Source organism: Syngnathus leptorhynchus, chromosome 2 (genome assembly GCF_054491065.1).
Source record: "Syngnathus leptorhynchus isolate UIUO chromosome 2, UIUO_Slep, whole genome shotgun sequence".
In the NCBI taxonomy this organism is placed as follows: Eukaryota; Metazoa; Chordata; class Actinopteri; order Syngnathiformes; family Syngnathidae; genus Syngnathus; species Syngnathus leptorhynchus.
In genome coordinates, this window is record NC_141196.1 from 18,820,258 (window position 1) to 18,839,272 (window position 19,015).

Below are 19,015 nucleotides of genomic sequence, written 5' to 3' on the forward strand. Positions count from 1 at the left end.
TCCTCAAAACATTTGTTTAAAAACAAATGTAAGCATTTACTTTTTCACTCAATTTTGTTTAAAAAAACAAATGTATAAGCATTTACTGTATATGGGTGTCAATTAAACACGCAATTAAACATTTTGCAAATTGCAGGTCAGCCTGCACCCTATCCCGCTGAGTATTAATAAAGATAAATAGTACTACTAATAGTCCTCCTCCTACTAGCAGTATTAATAATAACAGTAAATTAGTCATGCGTTGGCGTGCGTGGATGACATACGTGAGCATCCCTCAAGATGCGCTGCTCAGTGTCATCTTTCACAGCTTTGGTGGTCAGTACAGGAGAATAGGAGGTGCTCATGACTTTGTCCTACAGGATGAAAGTCAGTAAAAATGCATTAAGAAAAATGGAAGTATATAAGACAAAAGCTTTGGGACATAAAAATGCATTAGTCAGATTAGTCTGGTGCCAGAATCTTAATTCTTCAGCCTGACAAGACATTTTGGACAACGGGGGGATGGGTTGATGTGTGAGAGCATTTCACTTATTGTGAGCGCTTTCTGTTGGTACCCAAATTCAAAACCAGAATCTGCGAGACAAATGTGCAAACCTGCTACCCTCTCAGGTGCAATTTCAACAGACACATTCAAGCGTCTCTTCAGATTGTTTCCCCAGGTGTCCAAATACTTTTTTTCATTTCGTATATTATGTATAATGGTCATCACAAATGCAAATGAACAGACTATGAGTATCATACCTCTGTTTTTATGATCTCATAAAGCGCATAATTGGTGTACTCGGTGCCGATCCATACTTTGACGTCCGGCCGGCTGCTCACGTACTCCTTGAGGTGATCCAAGATGGTGTCGTAGCTTTTCAGCTGCACACAGAACGGCCCGCTGCATGAGGCGTTCAGGTACGTCCTCAGCTCTTCTGTCACCCTTTCTCTGTGCAAAAAGAGCCTGATAGACATGTCGTGAGGAAAGATGCCCAACAAAGCAATCACATGCTTACACATGAGGGGCCAGAAGAGATATCATTCAGGATGACCTCACAGGCAATGGAAATGCTTCCAGAGACACTGCTAAAATGCAGATTTGAGAATATTGAACAAAAATGTTTCCTAATAATAAATCTGTGTTTCAAGTTATTATATCTTAGCATTCCAGTATGATAGTACGAGTTAGCACTTTTCAGGAAATGATGAGACAATTAGGTAATCCTGAATTATATCCTTGCTGGCGTCTGAACGGGATCAAGAGAAAATGTACCAGATCTCATCCATGGTCAACAGCGTGTATGAGTAGAAAAAAGGGTTGTAAGGGATGTCATTGCCACGCATATTGAACAGCCCTTGAAAATGACAAATACAGTACACATCACGGATATAAAAAAGTTTGTTGTGTGTAAGTAATGGAATGAAGATGCCGTTGGTTTTAAAGTGACTTACATGCTGTCTCATCGAGCGCTGACAGCAGGAGAGCGGTGGGCTCATAAGGATTCTCCGTCATGTGATTTCGGATTTGCTCCACTTTCATTTGCCAAGGTCTTTCTGTGGATGACATTCATTTATGTCATTAAAATGTGCATGTATAACACTTTTATCTTGCGTCCATCCTCTTGAGTTAGAGCCTATCTCAGCAACAAATACCGCAAGGCACATATAGTATAAACAAATACAAGCCTTCATAATTATTAACAAAAAAGATCTGATCTTTGGCGTAATCCCACCTCTACATTGAATGGATTGTCACACAATCCTTGTACATGTCCTGCTATTAATATTAATTAGGATATTTCTTTTTCTCTACCACGACAGGGCTTGGTCCTGGTATGAACCTCCATTAGGGAAACCATTAAGCAGCTCCTGCCTTTACTTAGATAATTTTACACCTGATGACAAAGAATATAAATTGCAAAGTTGGCTTTAACTGCATGATGTTTCTGTGATATTATGTGTAAATTTACACAGGAGGCATTAAAATCCCAGCAACGACGTTTCACATCTCAGATTAAGTGTCCTTATCCAGACATGCTGTCAAATGCATGCACAAATATTAGATTTATGATGCTCTCTATTTGTTCCATTCGCCTACTGTGTGACCTTAAAGGCTAATGAGCCAATGAGGCCAATGGATGACAGAATAACTTCCTTCCTTCTCCATTCCCCCAAAGTTAGCATTCAATCTGTCAACCATAAAAACATCACCAAGCTGTTAATGGTGAGGCCGCATCAATGCAGGTATTTATCAACACCCAGGAACAGGAAGGAAAAGGCACGCACGTATGACTCTGTCTGGCAGGCGTATGAGGCTTTCAGGCGAGATGGGAGGTCTGTCTTTCCACACTTGGTCCACCAGGTTGCCAGGCATCGACTTGAGGCTCCGATTGCTCGACTCCAGACTCATTCCGTAGGCTTCCTGTGTTTCTAATGGAGGGAATGGCAGATGATTAAGCACTCTGGAGCCAATCAATCATGCGGGAGCTGTCTGTGTGTCAATGCGGCGTCTGCGGCCTCCGGAGTTGTTAACGAAGACTGATGGGAGCGGTGATAGAGACTCACTGAGAGAGAAGAGGAATGGATCAAAGCCGATGTTGCCGCCATGCGGTACCTCTGAGATGAGCCACTCCGCTATGCTGCTTATGGACACTGTGAAATGACACAGATGACATGGCATCGTTATTACTGATCCACATCGCTTCTCAATCGATTTCAAGGTCCAATTCATAATAGTTGCCGACTTACAACACGACATTGATTCTCAAAAGTATCATTTTTTTGAAAGGGTTGTTCTTTTAGAATTTCTCAATTAGCTTCTCACAAATATTTCATGCTCAGGTCTCAATGAACTGTGTTCATTTTGAAAGGCCATAGAAAAATCGAATAGAAAAATAGCAACTTGCCAACGTCTTGTGGCATCTATAGGAAACTATGAAGAGGGGTGTCAATTATTTGAGGATTTGAGTACCTTTGGGCAATGCTGGGACCATTGAACACTAAATTGATTTAACACTGAAGCAACTTGGATTGGGGCTTTCATAATTAGTCATTGCTTGATTTCATGACCACTAACAGTAAAACAACAAACACAATACTAGCATTATTCAGTTGGAGGACCCACAACCTGCGGCTGATACAAAGAACGACACATTTTGCTCCAAAATGCCTTCAAAGTCATGAGACACTAGCAAAGCAACCCTGGCTGACACTGAGCAGCTGCTTCAGGGTGTGTACATATTTTACTGTCCCCTACAGCAGTCTTTTTCAACCGTTATTAAGCCAAGGAATATTGAAAAAAAAAATCCCGATGATCTCTCACGACAGACTAATGTGCCACAGCACACTGCTTTAGAATCACTGCCCGACAGGGACAAGACAACCTGTGCTGCATGAAGCTAAGCAGAACCAAAAGATAACTAAGCCGCCTCAATTTTTCCCACCAATTTGCCAAACTGCATGATGACAAACGTTTGCTGCATATTTTGAATGAATGCAGCTTGGTCTCAGTAATGTTCCGGGGCTGGTCTGCTAAATCCGACACAGTGGAGCCAACATTTGGCACCTGTTTAAAGTGCAGCTTGATCTCAATTGCAGGTCAAAGATCTTCCAGCGACATTGCGGTCAGGCCTACCATCTTTTTGCAGCTCCCAATTGCAGTCCATCTGTCTTTCCGCTTGGACCCAGTAGCGGCTGTCCGTCCACAGCGCCGCTTTGCCCGGCGTGACCACGGCTGTGCCTGTAGCCAGGCGGGAGCATTAAATTACACATGGCTGTGAATGCACCACAGTCCTCGGCTAATGTATGCAAGAAAAGACAACGGGAAAGTTAAAGTAATCTAATAAAGTGCGACTTCACTGTTGCCATCTTTTATCTGACTATTCCATATGGAAGGATAAATGTGGGATAATTAATACTGAGTGAACTATCCTTTTTAATTGAGTGAGGGGGAGGATAAAAGCAGCTCACATGTGGGATGTTGAGTCACTGGAAGGAGGAAGAAAAAGAAAAGTAGGAAAATGTTACCTGTGGAGCCCGTAAAGCCCGTCATGAATGCCAGCCTTGCATCACGTGGTGCGATGTATTCACTCTGACACACAGAATTACCGTTAATGATCACACATATGGGAACAGGAAATGTATTTTAAGATGAGTGACAGCTTCAGTACCAGGTGGGCATCCGTGCCTGGGATAATGTAGGCTGAGATGCTGGAGAGGAGCATTCGTTCTCGCAACTCCTGCAACCGGAGACTGCTGTTCACAGCTGTGCTGGGGAGGAACTGATGTGCACGCACAAACACACATGCATGCACACACACACACACGCGCACACATGCAGTGAAAGACAGATTTGATAACATGAATAACTGCTGACTCATCCTTTCCTGTATCTCTCATTGTAATCATTAACTGTGTGCAGCAACCAAAGCTATGTGTCACAACAATAGTACTTTCTGAGCGTGTATTGACTTAAAGGTTAAGATTAAAAAAATCTTTAGTTTATGAACATTTGAAATAGAAATAGTTTTCTTATCTAGGAATATATCTTAAAAACAGGAAGGATAGAGCCCAGATTTCGACCCATGATGAATTGTCAGGCAGATACGGTAAACACTCTTTCACTATGCTGCCATTTCAACAATTTTCAAGTTATGAAAATGTAATCAATCGATCTGTCTTTAGCTGTACTTTGAACAAATGCCAAGTTACTGCAAAAATGAGCAAAAGTAGTTCTTTAAAAATACTGATTCAAAAACTTGCAGAAAATGTTTAAAAAATAATAATAAAAAAAAAACATGCATATAAGAAATTACAGATTTATTTAGGAAATTAAATTGTCATTCTGAGCTTTACTTTTATGGCCCGAAAATGTCCATCATGCATGTGTGGGAATGAAACACAGCTCTCGCAACATACACGTCATTCAAAAAATATATACGCTAAAAGTATTCTAAAATATAATTAAAATCTATTTTATTTATTCATTAAAAACATTAAAAGTATTGAAAAAATTGAATAAATGAGCTTTTGTAATATGAAAAAAAAATGAAGTCATTTGTGTCGTGTAGAGCTCACCGGTGGTGACAGGGAACAGTTCCTCTCGGTGGCCTCGAACAATGCGACACCGCTGACGTTTCCTGAAATGAGAAGAGACCTTGAAAAGTGACACAAAGCGTTCTGTCAGCAGTTTTTTTTTTTTAGTACTAAGTTGGCTTCTCCTTGAACATGAAAACTGGCAGAACCTCTTAGACAATCAAAGCAGTAGTGAGCCAATAAATCACAATGTGTAGTCTAATTCAATAAAGTACTTTTGTGAATTCATTTATATGCACTGAAATGGTATTGGAGAGCAGACAATGAATTTGACTTTGCAGGATGAGCTTTCTTTACTGTAAACTGAGCATAATATAAAACACACATTGAACTTTCAGACTCAATAACAGCTCTCTCATTGTGTCTTGAATGTGAGGTAACAAGCAGAATCATATTAACGAAGACAAAGAACTTTTAGATTTCTCAAATTTCAAATACCTGGCAGGACCAACAGAAGAAGGGCCAACATGGAGTGCATCTTGCCCCAGAAGCACATCCACACGCTGCGTGGGCTGAAGTGGGACTGGAGCAGGTGCACCGTTGAGCGCTCAGTCAATGTGGATTGGCGGTAAGAAATGTTCCTACTCCCCCCTACTCTCTCTCTCTCTCTCTCTCTCTCTCTCTCTCTCTCTCTCTCTCTCTCTCTCTCTCTCTCTCTCTCTCTCACTCCTCTCCTTATCTCATCCACATCCCTTCCTTCTCCTCTTCCTCCCGCTGGGTAAACTCAGCTGTCCCCTGACACTTATCATGTGATCTTGGTGCATTCTTTTCTTTTTATTGCTTTCTGTTCTAAAAATATTGTAATAAAATGTCTGATGCCACCCTCGTGCCGTCTTAAATTCATAAAGTTGCTTGACTTCAATCCAAGTGGTTTTTTTCAATGTCACAAATGATCAGGAGTTTTATACTCTCTATGAACATACAGTATAGGATTGGTGAATTACTTTTATTATCCACAAGAAAAAAACAATAATTATAAAGTACATTAATATTCAGCCTCTGTTGTACATGCTCAGACTGAGCCACAGATTTGCCTTAACAGGATAAACTTAAATGTAAAATTTGCACGGTTGTGTGAATAAATTTCAAATCAAAATGGACTGAGCCACAGATTTGCCTTAACAGGATAAACTTAAATGTAAAATTTGCATAGTTGTGTGAATAAATTTCAAATCAAAATGGACTTTCGGTATTTTGAATATATATGTGAATGTGCATGAATTCATGTCACATCATTGGGAATTCAGCAATGATGCTTGATGACATGTTATGTTTTGAACTGAATCATCAAAATAGATATTCAGGTTTTGGGAAAAGAGTTCACATATGAACAAGTGTGTTTCGTGTCATCTCATTGCAGCTATGATGCTTTGAGACAGATGACACATTTAGACTTGAATAAGAACACATGTCCTATTATGAACACGCATACACTTGGTGGAGTTTGTAGATGGGGGCTCAAGTTGGCAAGCGAGGGTACACATACTGTAAATCATAACAGGAAGTGAAGGCAGCTGTGTCCAGTTTACAAAAAGAGTTAGAACGCACATTTGTTGGAAGAAATCATTCCATGTTTTGGAGGCAAGAAGGGCCTTAGGCTGGTGAATAAAAAGTGAAGGAATATCAGCAGTGTTACTCTGGAAAGCTTTGATCAAGAATTGATGTTGCATTTGTTCGTCATTACCCAGAGAGAAAAATCAGTACAAGTTTAATCCCACAACACCAAATATTAACACACGCTATAATTTACAATAATATTACAAGGAAATTTGTGGTTTTGGGAAATGAAACCTCTCCGGTGGGTCAATCGAGGCCAACCAATATGCTGTAGGTGGTGGTACAAAAAAGCTCCGAACGATTATTGTTGACACAATAATGAGACAGATGCTATTTTATAATAATTTAATAAATTACTCTAATTTCTCTCATGAATTAATGAATTCTTCTGATTTGTTATAATACAGTTGGCCCGTTATGAAGTATGGATAATATTGTACAGTATTTATGCCTAAACTAAACATCACCTGACATTCAAATGAGTTAATATGACTTGATGAGTTAAACCCTGAGTAAATCATCATTATCATCGGTATTATTTGTTAATTTAGGTTTATTTAAAATAACATCTGCCTTTCCACTTCTGTCGCAAAACAGCAAAGTGCTATAAATCCATGATGATTATCATCAGAATTTAACTCAGACCTGCAAATATACAACTGTTATGTTTGTCCTCTGAACACAGCACTGGAGAACCCAATTGTGGTTGAGTTAGTTTTGATGGCTGTTTTTAACTGTTTATTAATAAATAAATAAATAAATACATAAATAAATAAATAAATAAATAAAACTTTGCAATTAAATAGTTATAAGCTATTTACAATAACACCATAACACTAAATTAAACTATCCCAATGGTTACAAGGATGAGAAAAAAGCCATCACTCATGCTCATGATTCCGAAAATGCCGTCTTTCTGTTGCCAGTTATGAATAGTACTAACCTGTTGGTAGCTGCACACCCCTCTCATTGCACTGACTCAGTTATGACTGCACAAACAATTTTTCCTGTAGATGTAGTTGATCTAATTGTAATAAACTGGCAAGGTTTGCTACAGCTAGTCAGTGCAATTTTGCTTATCTGGTAAGATGTAGAGAATTTAAATTGACACGCTAGAAAAAAAAAACCTGGCTGCAGTTTTGCAATCAACCTTCAGTTTTAATTATCATAAAAATCTAATTCAACAGCCCCCCCCCCCCCCCCACAAATTGATACATTGCTAGACAGAAGCAATAATCCATTGATGAAAGAAGCTAGTGTTAAGTAGTTTGAGTGCATGTGTTCATCATCATTTAGTTAAGAGTAGTGTGCATGATTTGGCAACTGTGCTGTAAGTGTTTTGGGGTCACACAAAATCTCTTTTAAGGGCCAGCAAAATCCTAGAACCGACCCTGCTGGACTATTCAGATTTTATGACTGAGCACTATGAACTTTGAACAAATGAATACGTGCTATAACCAGGATGATTATTAGCTCCAATAGTAAAGACGGTACAATAAAATAAGCAAACAAAAGATGCGTGCGCTTCCTCAGTTGACCAATAAACTCACTACCGAGTAGGTTTCTTAGCATCAAGCTGGTAGGTATTAAGCCATTGCTTATACTGGGGTTGCATCTCAGAGAGATAATATGCTTTCATCCCATCCAGTTTGTTTAGTGAGCATAATCCACTGATAACACAATGAAGGAGGATAGACGTTTAAACCGTTTTCATTGTTCCTGAGATAGAAACAAAAAAGTTCTATTCTAGTCATTCTTGTTTCATTTTGTGGTTTTATTTGAATTGGTGGACTCAAATTTATTACAGATTATTTTATGGACTGCATATTATTAGTACTATTTTATACTCTATATCCACTTGTGTCCTCACCATATATGCATATATATATATATATATATATATATATATATATATATATATATATATATATATATATATATATATATATATATATATATATATATATATATATATATATATATATATATATATATATATATATATCATACATCATACAACCCTTCATTGCCTATGTCACAATGTCGTTACGATTTACGAGGTTGACTGGAGGTAAAACAAACAGATGCTGGAAATAATTGAACTGAAGCCAGGGTTAGAAAAATGTTGTCTTGTGTGTTTGCTTACCAAAACCACCTCCCAAAAAATATAAATTGAATTTCTATTGCATCCCAGCCTCTGCCAGTCAGAGAAATTGCCGATTGCTGTAGTTGAATGCGATTAGGAGAAAGTCTATTTATGGTCGTGGAGAGTAAATTTAATCTCATATTCACACAAATGACTTTTTTGTTTTTTGTCCTACAATCACAGTGTTGAAACATGCATGTTTTCAAACGATCGCACTGGATGTTTTTGTCTTCAGCTAAGTCGCACCCGTATTACATTGTTTACAAACTTTGAAAGGGTATACAATTCTTAATACATATCTTGAGGTCAAAATCCTTCAAATAATTCTATTAACTTATTACCATTCATCATAATGATTTTTATTATTGCAATGATGATTTTGATGACCTTGACTTGACGATTGTATTATTACGAGCGTGATTTTATACCCTCCCCCTTCACAGCAATGTAATAAATAGTGATTGTCCATAGGTGTGATTGTGTGTGTGTGTGTGAATGCTTGTTCATCTGTTTGTCTGTTTGCCCTGCAATTGGCTGGGTACATGTTCAGGGTGTACGCCACCTACTGCTCAAAGACAGTTGTCGCTCCAGCACCCCAGCAACCTTTGTGAGGATAAGCACCTCAAATAATGGATGGGTCCAAATTAGAAACAACTATCACGATTACTATTCCTCCTAACATTATAATAATCATTTGCAAATATTCTCAGAATGATTTGATTGCACTAAATATGCTAGTTGGCACTGAAGCTGCTTCTCTCTATGTCACCACAAGGGATCACTGTTGCCAAAGTAATTTCTACTCCAACAGCCACAAAAAATTGCTTCAAAATCAAACCTCATGATCAGCTCAGTTGGACCCTGAGCCTTATGTAAGTGCGCCTGCATGCATGTGTGGTGGTGGTGGGGGATTTTGTGTGCGTGTGTGTGAGAGGCAGTGTCACACGCACACTGTGCAATTGTGTGATGAGGCACAAAGTTAAAGATCAATATTAATAAACGGTAGCCGTGGCAACGGGGTAGAAGAGTGCATGAGTCAGAGCTCAGTCAGAGGGGAAGGAAAGGCACCAAGGAACCAACATGGACACGCTGAAGAAAAAGGAGTCAGATTAGACTATTAGATTTTTAAAAAATATGAGCGCTCAAGCTGACCCTCTTGAAAAAAAAAGGCGAAAGTTCATAAATGTGCACTAAGAGTTAATTTATAGCAGATGGGACACTGGTATCAAAGCTTTGCTGACCTTCCTAGATAGCGCACGGCTGAGTAAACAGTGAGGGGTCGCTCACTCGCAAACATCAGTTTGTGAAAAGCTGATACACATTGTGGAAGATCTGTAGTTTGTAGTGTTAACACCCCTTCTGGTAATGTGTTACATGAAACATAATGTGAAATAGTGTCACTGGGAATACAGGAGGTTTTTTTTTTTTTCATGGAATTGTGGGGAACTCAAGTCACATGACAAGTTGGCAATTTTAGGACTTGCGATTTGCTTGACGAAAGTTTAGGAATGATGATGGTCTGATCCAGGGGTCAAAAGTTCAAGGGTGAGCTCTTGGCCAGTCAAGATCATTTTCATTATTTTGCACATTTTAATGCAATTACAAGAAGGGGGGTAGAAACACCCATGATCTGATCTTGCTTGAGTAAATTTAGACCAAACAAAGTGAGATTCTGGTATTTTTTTTCTCTCATTCCATCAGAGGAAGATAAATGAGGGCCAGTGTGATATTAGGCTGGGCGAGATACATAATCGACTTGAAAGTGGGAATGTGGCCAACATTGATTGCGGCCGGTAGTCGATGATGGAGTCTTGAGTGTGACTGCGAGGACGAATGAGTGTAAGAGCTTTGATGCGGGTGGCAGGTCACGCATGTGTGGGATGATGACAGCACAGATAGGGACATTGACTAAGATTACTGCAAGGTTGGGAGCTGTCGGTAGAGATGGATGCAAGACTTTTACCCTGGACACGCACTTAGTCCACTTTACAGTATGGTTTGGAATGCAGTTATTTGGTGGGAGCTGCTTTTACCAGTACTCAATGCAGACATCATCATTTTCAAGTATGTAGGCTTACCTGTCTACCAAATATAATCATTACCTTTTAAATTTGATCATTATTCAAGTATTTGTGATCATCCTATCTTATAAATTTGATAATTATATAGATTAATCAAAACTAAAAAAGCTTGCTTAGACCATCACACCATCTATGCTGTCTCCATGGCAACTTGGGGAACAGGGATCACTGCGTCATGCAGCAGAGAAGCGACAGGGAGAAAACAGGAGGAGCGCAGACACTCTCTAGGAAATTAGGAAATTAATTATGAGAGAAATTCACCAAACCATACAGCGTCCATATGCCTCTGTGCTACCCCTGAAACTTAGTGTAGAGAGCTGCTGTGATGAATTACAAGTCTGTATTAAATACAAAATACATGCAGATCCATTAACTGCGGTGGTTCCCCTAATTCAGCGTTGCCACTGAAACAGATGTGTGCGCATACTGCATCAGCATGCGTTCACACACTCCGACACAAATTGCTTACTGGGCCAAACTCCAATCAGCAGGATTAATTCAGCCATATCACATTTTACTGTAAAACACCGGCATGAAGGCCTTTGGGGAACAAATGAGTCTGCAATCCCTCAAAGCCTGCATTCAATAACTGAAGGAAGTTTTGAGGCGATGGGAGGAATTGAAGAAATTCTCCAAATTTTGCAGTATTGTTATGCGCCTCTCGATGATCATTACATGCTTTCCCTCTCCAAAACACAACACAAAATAAAACAAAAACTTTCAAGGAGAATAGCAAATTGATCGGCATGTGGATATCTTTGCTTTTGCTTACAGAGCAATTAGTGTAGAAATATGTGAAATAAAAAATTAAGTGTTGGATTTGAACTTCTCAAACAGCCTTGAAACCGCAGAAACAACCTAAAAGGCCTCAATGATAAAATGTTGGATCAAGTCCAGAGAAAACATTCTAGGATAGTACAGTGGTCCACTGCATCATCAGATGACTGTCTTGTGAAACAAGATTAGCTCTAATGTGGAGGGCAGACTGTACTTTTAAAGGATGCATCCAAAAGTATATTACTTTAGTGGAAAAGCTTTTTTCTTTAGCGTATTTGAAAACATTTCTTTTGTGTCCTTCATCCCACTCAAGGCATCAGGTTTGATGAACCTCTGAGGAGATTAGAAGCCAAGTCTATTGGGTTGAACACCTATAAAGGAAGATCAACAAAACCAAGCTTTCTTTCCATGATTGACAAAGCTTAAAACCGCTATTATAGATGAATGGTACCAACTTGCTTTGTTAACCCAGGCTCTTATCTTGCATGCTCACATAAAAGAGGGAATTTGAAGCATCATTATGTCACGTGTGGAGCAGGATTTGGACCCAGAAGTAGACATGACATGTAAAAGTCTTTACAGAGAGCAGGGCTGGACGCAGAAGACATGGAAAAAAAAACTAGACGCTATACCTGGAAGGAATATCAATGCACTGACAAAAAAAGCAACAATGGTTTTGTTCAGACGTTCAGCTTCATCGACTGAATGGATATAGGTCGCCGTGGCAAAGAGATGTAATGCCCAGGGTCTCTTTGTGGCATTATTGTTTGATCCTCATTCCCTCATCTGATAATTGGGAAAAGTAAGTGCGATTGCAGAAGATTCTCCCTCTCTCTTGCAATTCTCTTATGATCCTTAATTGCATCCCAGGTCCACCACAAATGGTGCAGCCATTTCAATTGAGATTTGGAGAACTTTTACAGCCAATTTAATTTGAACTTTAGAACATAACTTGCTCTCAACCAGGTTATGAGTTGATCATAAATTGCCATGGGGATCTAGCCAGGTTAAAATAGAGCCATCTTCGTAACACTGAAGATCCAAAACAGCTCGTTGAGCCATTGATCTTGCTTCATAGTACGCCCCTAATCACTGTACTATAAGCCGCTCTTTCTTGCACAAGTTTTGAACCCCTCATTTTATGGTCTAGTGCGGCTTATCTATGGATTTTCACAATTTTTATGATCTTGTATGATTTGTGCATATTTTCTTACATAAGGAAATTAAACATTAAAACACCTGCGGTTTATAGTCCATTGCGGCTTATATACTAAGAACATGGTCTCAAATGGCAAACCATTCCATTTCTAACAATGATCATCCCACAACTTTAAGGAGTAACAGCCTTGATTCGAAACAGATTCTACTGGGTTGAAAAACTTGCCCATCATGTCACAAAGCTGCTTCATCTTTGCTGTCTATCACAGAGTTGTTACCCGTCCCAAGAGTCCCCCAAGCATTCCACTTTTGACATCAGTTGTGAAACTTTAAGGAGTAACGACACAGATTTTGACCAGAGTCTATTGGGTTGGAAAAAAACATTTATTCTCCCACACGGGTGAGGATGAAGTCTGGGTTGCAATGATGGGGTCTCTGAGATGTCCACATTTGGCCTATATCTGAATCTGAAATATCTGAAAAATATATTTGCCACCACTACCAACATAATCTCTCATGTTAATTATAAGGTCTTTCAGTCATTGGGGGTTATGATCATGTTTGGACCAAAGCCCAATAATGTGCACAGTGGGCCTCCTGGCTGTGAGGTAACACTCTTGTTCCAATGTTATGGTGCTTGGGACACTCACCACGCCAGAGTGACTTGTCGCACTCCTTTGAATTCCAAAGGGCTGAGGGAATCTGGTGGCTTGAGGTATCAGCGGAGAACATGGTGGACAGAGGTGTCTGGAGGCTTGATAAATTCTGGAGTGAGTGTAAGTTAAAGTGAGCAGATCAGTTCTACGCAAGATAGAGTAATCTTCCGCTATCAAGTTATCAAAGTGTTTGTCTTGAGTTAGAATGAAAGCAGCTTTGCTATTGTGTGAGTTAAAAACAGATGCGGAGTGCCTATTTGTGTGGGATTTTGCAGTCTGGGGTTTTACGGTGCTTCTGATAACATGTTGAGAGCACATAGCATTAGCGCTGTGGACTACTTGCAGGCTGAAATGCAGGAAAAAGATCATGAAATGAAATGCAATCATCTCCTATACACTCCTTGCTAAATCAGTTTCTTCTGAAATGTTTGCTGGATTCAAGTTACCAAAAGCCAAACCAAATCTTGCATACCGTCATGCACAGCGATGGTCCCAAATGAATGAAAATGTAAAGGAAACCATTAGGCACTGGATTGTTTGTATACATATAGTACAATATACTTCAACTGAGTCCAGAAATAGGCAAAACCTGAAATGAGCTCAACTCTCAAACAATGCTTTGTCCAGGGAGTTCGTCCGACTTCCTTTCATGACCAGAAAAGAGCGGTGTGGTACGCAGGAAGTTGTTGACTGGAGGGACCCAAAGAAAATATCCAAATAAGGAGGTCAGTAAACAGGAAAGGCACCTGGCTTAGGAGTGTGTCTTCAGGGACCTGGGACACACACCAAAAGCTCACGCTGTGTTGTTTCCTAAGTTATCATAAGGTTTTCTCATTTGGTTTTCTTGCGTGCATATGTGTATGCTTGGGTGTGTGTCTGAGGGAATCTGACATTGTCGCCGCTTGTTTGTACAATGATATATCGAAAACTGGTATCATTGATTATACCGAGGAATTCACTACAATAGAATGAGGAAATGTGTGTGTGTGTAGGAATGCTTTGTGTCCACTGACCTTCACCGTGGTTCCACTTATTGCACTTCACACACATACATTCACACAACACACACACACACACACACACACGCACGTACGCACGCACGCACGCACACACACGCACACACACACACACACACACACACACACACACACACACACACACACACAAACACACACACACACTCTCCTGGGCTTGAAAAGATACAACATGGCTTCAATCCCAACGCTTGATTGGTCCAAGAAATTCAATCATTTCTCAACTTGCAAAGAATAAATATTTTTTAGGTGAAATGAGGGGGAAAAAAAGTGATGTAGAAATCCCCAGAAGCAACTGCTGTCTGCCAGATCATTTTCATCAGCTAGAAGGAGTTTCTTATGAGTTATGCCAATATATATTTATACATACAGTATATATACTAGAGGTGTGCACCAAAGTGGGTGGTAATTCGTTCGCTCCTTCGAGTGGGCATGGGAAATTATCGGATCAGATGATGTATGTGAAGTCATCGGAACCAGCATTTCGGGAATAAGGTACTTGTTATTGCGAGTCCACTGCGAGGCCATACACATGAAATCTTACTAGATGTTGTTTTGAATTATTTCGTAAACCCAATAAGTACGTGTTATCGTCCTCTTTATTTGAAATATGAATAAATGCTGCAATCCTCTCAACTCTTTTGGCACACTGTTTTGCATCAAAAACATTTTTACATTGCTTAATCTACACAGAAGATTTATACAGCCAAATTTAAAAGCCATCCGTTCAACTTTCCCCTAGTGGAACTTCCGTTCCTAAGTGAACACAGGCCTCTTAAAAACCAAAGTTCAAGTCCTCCTTGAACAGCTTTGCACTCAGACGAAAAGTTGCAACTTGTGTTTGGTTGAATAGACAAATCAAGAAGAACATTCTAACACGGATTCCCAATTGGTGAAGATGCAAGGGGCGCTTTGTTTGGTTTAGGATTGCAAGTGTTATGCGCACATTCAGGAGAATGAGAGGAGGATTAGTGCCTAACTTGACCTTCTGGCCTTTCAAAACAACCCAGTGAAGAAAAAAGGGTAGTCACCTCTAACTTGTAGAAGCAAACTCCTCTTTGCCTCTGACACTTATAAACCGTTCACCTTATGACAAGGGGAGCAGTATATGTCAAAGGCGACCAGTCAGCTTGGGCCATTAGAACACACCGGTCAGAGGGAGGTTAAGCCAAAAGCCGGAACACAGTGAAACTGAGTCCGAAGTCCTTGTCAGGCAAGACGTTAAATCCATGAGCTGCTTTGACGACTCAGATATGGTTCCAGGTTTAAAACATCAGGGGAAATACTTAGCAGTGCTCCCACTTCTTAAATGTTCTTTGTTGATGAAGCCATCATAACTGCTAAACATGAGAAAGTAAAGCTTACCCACATATTACTAGGAATTGGGTGCAATTTCAGCGTTTGTCTTCTCTCCTGATCAAAGCATTAAGTGGCCTATGTCGCTAAAACTGAGATTCCTCAGTTTTTACATCAAGTACCTCAAAAAAGTAACCTGATTTTAAAAATACATTTTTTACTGATTGGTTTGTTAGTTACTTACTTTCAGCAGTCCGATGATTCTGCTCAACATGAAAATGACTGTTTTTGGCAGTATTTTATTGGAAGTGGAGGATAATTGTTTTCTTAAAAAAATAAAACATAATTGTTTTTACGGGATTTCACAAACCATACCTGGCCTACTTTTTTTAATAGTGTTTCTCAATTTCACTAACCATAAATACATTTACTATATATCGTCACAGAGATTGTTTACATGCAATCAATAATCATTTTAAAATCCGAATATTGGCGGTATTCAAGTTTTTAAAGTCTATCTAAACGTATTCCACCGTATATTGCTATAGCACACTTACATCAACATTATTCCACCTAAATAAAATACAGAATATGCAAAGAAAATGCTAACGATATAGCATTGATTAGAATAGGACAAAGATGAAAACATTTCTATGGATATTATAACATTCTCTGTCAAACTTATCAAAAATAAGCCCAATTTTATAAGGTGGCCGTGTAAGCTCACACTGATCTAAATTAACGGCAATCCTCCTTGATTTTACAAGAAAAAAACCCACACAAGGATCTGGCAGATATTATATGCAGTTTAAAAAAAGCCACAATTGTATATAGAGCACATTAATGTGCTAAATCATGTCACTTCAATTTGTAGATAAAAAGGATTTATGGCAAATTCCGCTCATATTACATCTTCTAGGCTCAAATTTCAAGATGAGGAACAAAGCTTGAGACTCTTCCAAAGTGAAGCTGTCATCCAGTCTGCCTGTTAGCGACACTTTCTTTAGATTATTGCTATTTTTTGGACATTATTTTATTATACTTGAGACACTGTATATCTTTCAGTGCGCCTTAATCTAATATTTAAAAACAATTTAAGCGCCCCGCATCTGTCAAGCGTTGACAGGCCAAACATACTATGATTGCATGTAATGCCAAAAAGAAACAAAGAAAGGAATGGCTTGTTTCAAGATATGTTGAAATGTAGCTGGACCGTCATATAAATGTGTTTATAATTATACATGACAGATTTGTTGGCTGCATATAGAAAAGTTGCAGAGGTTATCCATATGCATTTCGGAATCTAAGTCATGGTAAAGCCATTACTATTCGCGTTCAAAAAGTCTCACGTCTCAAGCATTATTTTCTTTTTCTTTTTTTTTTATTGCTAACATTTAATGCCGATTCTCTTGTGTGGATCATTGTGGGGTCTTTCCATGGGAAATTTAGTTTGTAACAAGAATTTATAGGAAATTAACAGAGGTTTATGGTAACTTCTAGTTTTAGTATGAAGGTAGTGAAGCTGTTCAAGTGGAAATAAATTTCACAAAATATATTTTTAATGAAGTGCTCAGTGTTTGGTGCACAGGTATGAAGCGTAATAATACGACACAATGGAGAAGCTCATGAACAATAACAAAGAGGTGTGAACTACCTTTATTTGTTCAAAGCACATTGCAGGAAGGATATATATATATATATATATATATATATATATATATATATATATATATATATATATATATATATATATATATATATATATATATATATATATATATATATATATATATATATATATATATATATATATATATATATATATTTTTTTTTTTAATTCATTTTTGTAGACTTGCAGGTGAGTTTAATTTTACAAGCCTATCCAGCCATTCATTGTCATCCTTAGAGGCAAGCAGAACAACCAAAATTCATGAATTCATCAGTGTTCCTTGGATGGAGGCTGGGGTACCTGCGGTTACTTTTTTTTGGGTTGCAGTGAGAGATCACTATGAAATAAAAGGGAAAAGCAGGACAAAGTGATGAAACAGCAAGAATTGGACGACACGCTGAGCTACTGCACATCAGCATGGGAAATATTTGAGTTGTACACGTAACCTTTGCGCTACCTGCTCACGTTGAGAAATTATTAGCTTGAATGTGATGGAAAGACACGTTAAAACAAAGGACCTCTGAAATTACAATTAAAACAATAGATTCATATTTCATAAAAGGAGACGCAGTGTCTATTGATGTATCTATTCATGTATCTATCAATGTATCACTAACTCTGTCTGTCTGTCTGTCTGTCTGTCTTTAACTTTGAGACAGCACTGGTTAGTACAGTGCTGAGGTTGTGGGTTCGATCCCGACTCCAGCCTTCCTGTGTGCAGATTCCATGTTCTCCCCATGCCTGTGTGGGTTTCCTAAGGGTACTCCGGTTTCCACATTCTAAAATCATGCATGGTAGGCCAATTGAGCACTCCAAATTTCCCCTAGGTGTGAGTGTAAATGGTTGTATGTCTGTCTATGTGCGGTTGGCTGGCGATCAGTTCAGGATGTATCCTGCTAACCGCCCAAAGACTGCTGGGACAGGCTCCAGCACACCTGCGACCCTCGTGAGGATTAGCGATGATTAGATTAGATGATTAGATGATGAATAAAAGAATGAATTCATTTCAATTCATTTCATTTTGTGCTACACAATAGGCATTTGATGAACAAGTATATAGAAAATTGCAAGGGATTTTATGTAATTTTAAGCAAAATTATCACGTTAGGCTTTTTAAAAAAAATCATTACATGAAGTGGAATTTTAGGCGGCTAAAGTAGTGGTATCGGTACTTGCGATCAGTAACAACTCAAATGTTGAGACTCATACTGGTATCGGTCTGGAACAAGGTGGCATCCACGTTGGATGATCCAACATTCCTATCTGCCAAGTATAAATAAATAGTTGAGTTATGGTCTGTTCAAAGATTTCTAAATTGGGTCAATGTATCACTGTAATTGCCAATAGGGGCTACAAGATGACGGAAAAGCGCACTTTTCTATTAGACAAAGCTAACCAAATGAAGATCCTTCATTCAGTTAACGTATATCTTGTTTATCAAAACAACATAGGTGCTGGTGCTTGCAAATAACAAAATAACAACCGACTAGCCTTTGCCCCCAACACTCAACAAAACAGTCTTTGAATATATTAGGTCTGCAGGTGCGCAATATGAGCAAAGGGAG

At 38.8% G+C, this 19,015-nt stretch overlaps 1 protein-coding gene and 1 long non-coding RNA gene across 2 annotated transcripts in view; one reads left to right on the plus strand and one right to left on the minus strand.

The window, feature by feature from the left end:
* The window catches only part of xpnpep2 (X-prolyl aminopeptidase (aminopeptidase P) 2, membrane-bound), an 11,399-nt gene extending 5,740 nt beyond the window's left edge, over window positions 1–5,659 (minus strand). The window contains exons 1-11 of the mRNA XM_085906162.1: window positions 5,515–5,659; window positions 5,059–5,120; window positions 4,152–4,262; window positions 4,009–4,072; window positions 3,617–3,721; window positions 2,548–2,634; window positions 2,269–2,412; window positions 1,435–1,536; window positions 1,256–1,337; window positions 742–946; window positions 264–353 (exon numbers count right to left, since the gene is read on the minus strand). Of these exons, the coding sequence (XP_085762288.1) occupies window positions 264–353; window positions 742–946; window positions 1,256–1,337; window positions 1,435–1,536; window positions 2,269–2,412; window positions 2,548–2,634; window positions 3,617–3,721; window positions 4,009–4,072; window positions 4,152–4,262; window positions 5,059–5,120; window positions 5,515–5,572 (1,110 nt within the window). The 5' untranslated portion in view covers window positions 5,573–5,659. The remainder of the gene's footprint in view (window positions 1–263; window positions 354–741; window positions 947–1,255; window positions 1,338–1,434; window positions 1,537–2,268; window positions 2,413–2,547; window positions 2,635–3,616; window positions 3,722–4,008; window positions 4,073–4,151; window positions 4,263–5,058; window positions 5,121–5,514) is intronic.
* LOC147061142 (uncharacterized) lies at window positions 766–14,186 on the plus strand. The gene is made up of 3 exons (XR_015065535.1): window positions 766–900; window positions 5,522–5,644; window positions 14,079–14,186. It is a non-coding gene; the product is annotated as an uncharacterized LOC147061142 (long non-coding RNA).
* Window positions 14,187–19,015: the final 4,829 nt, after the last annotated feature.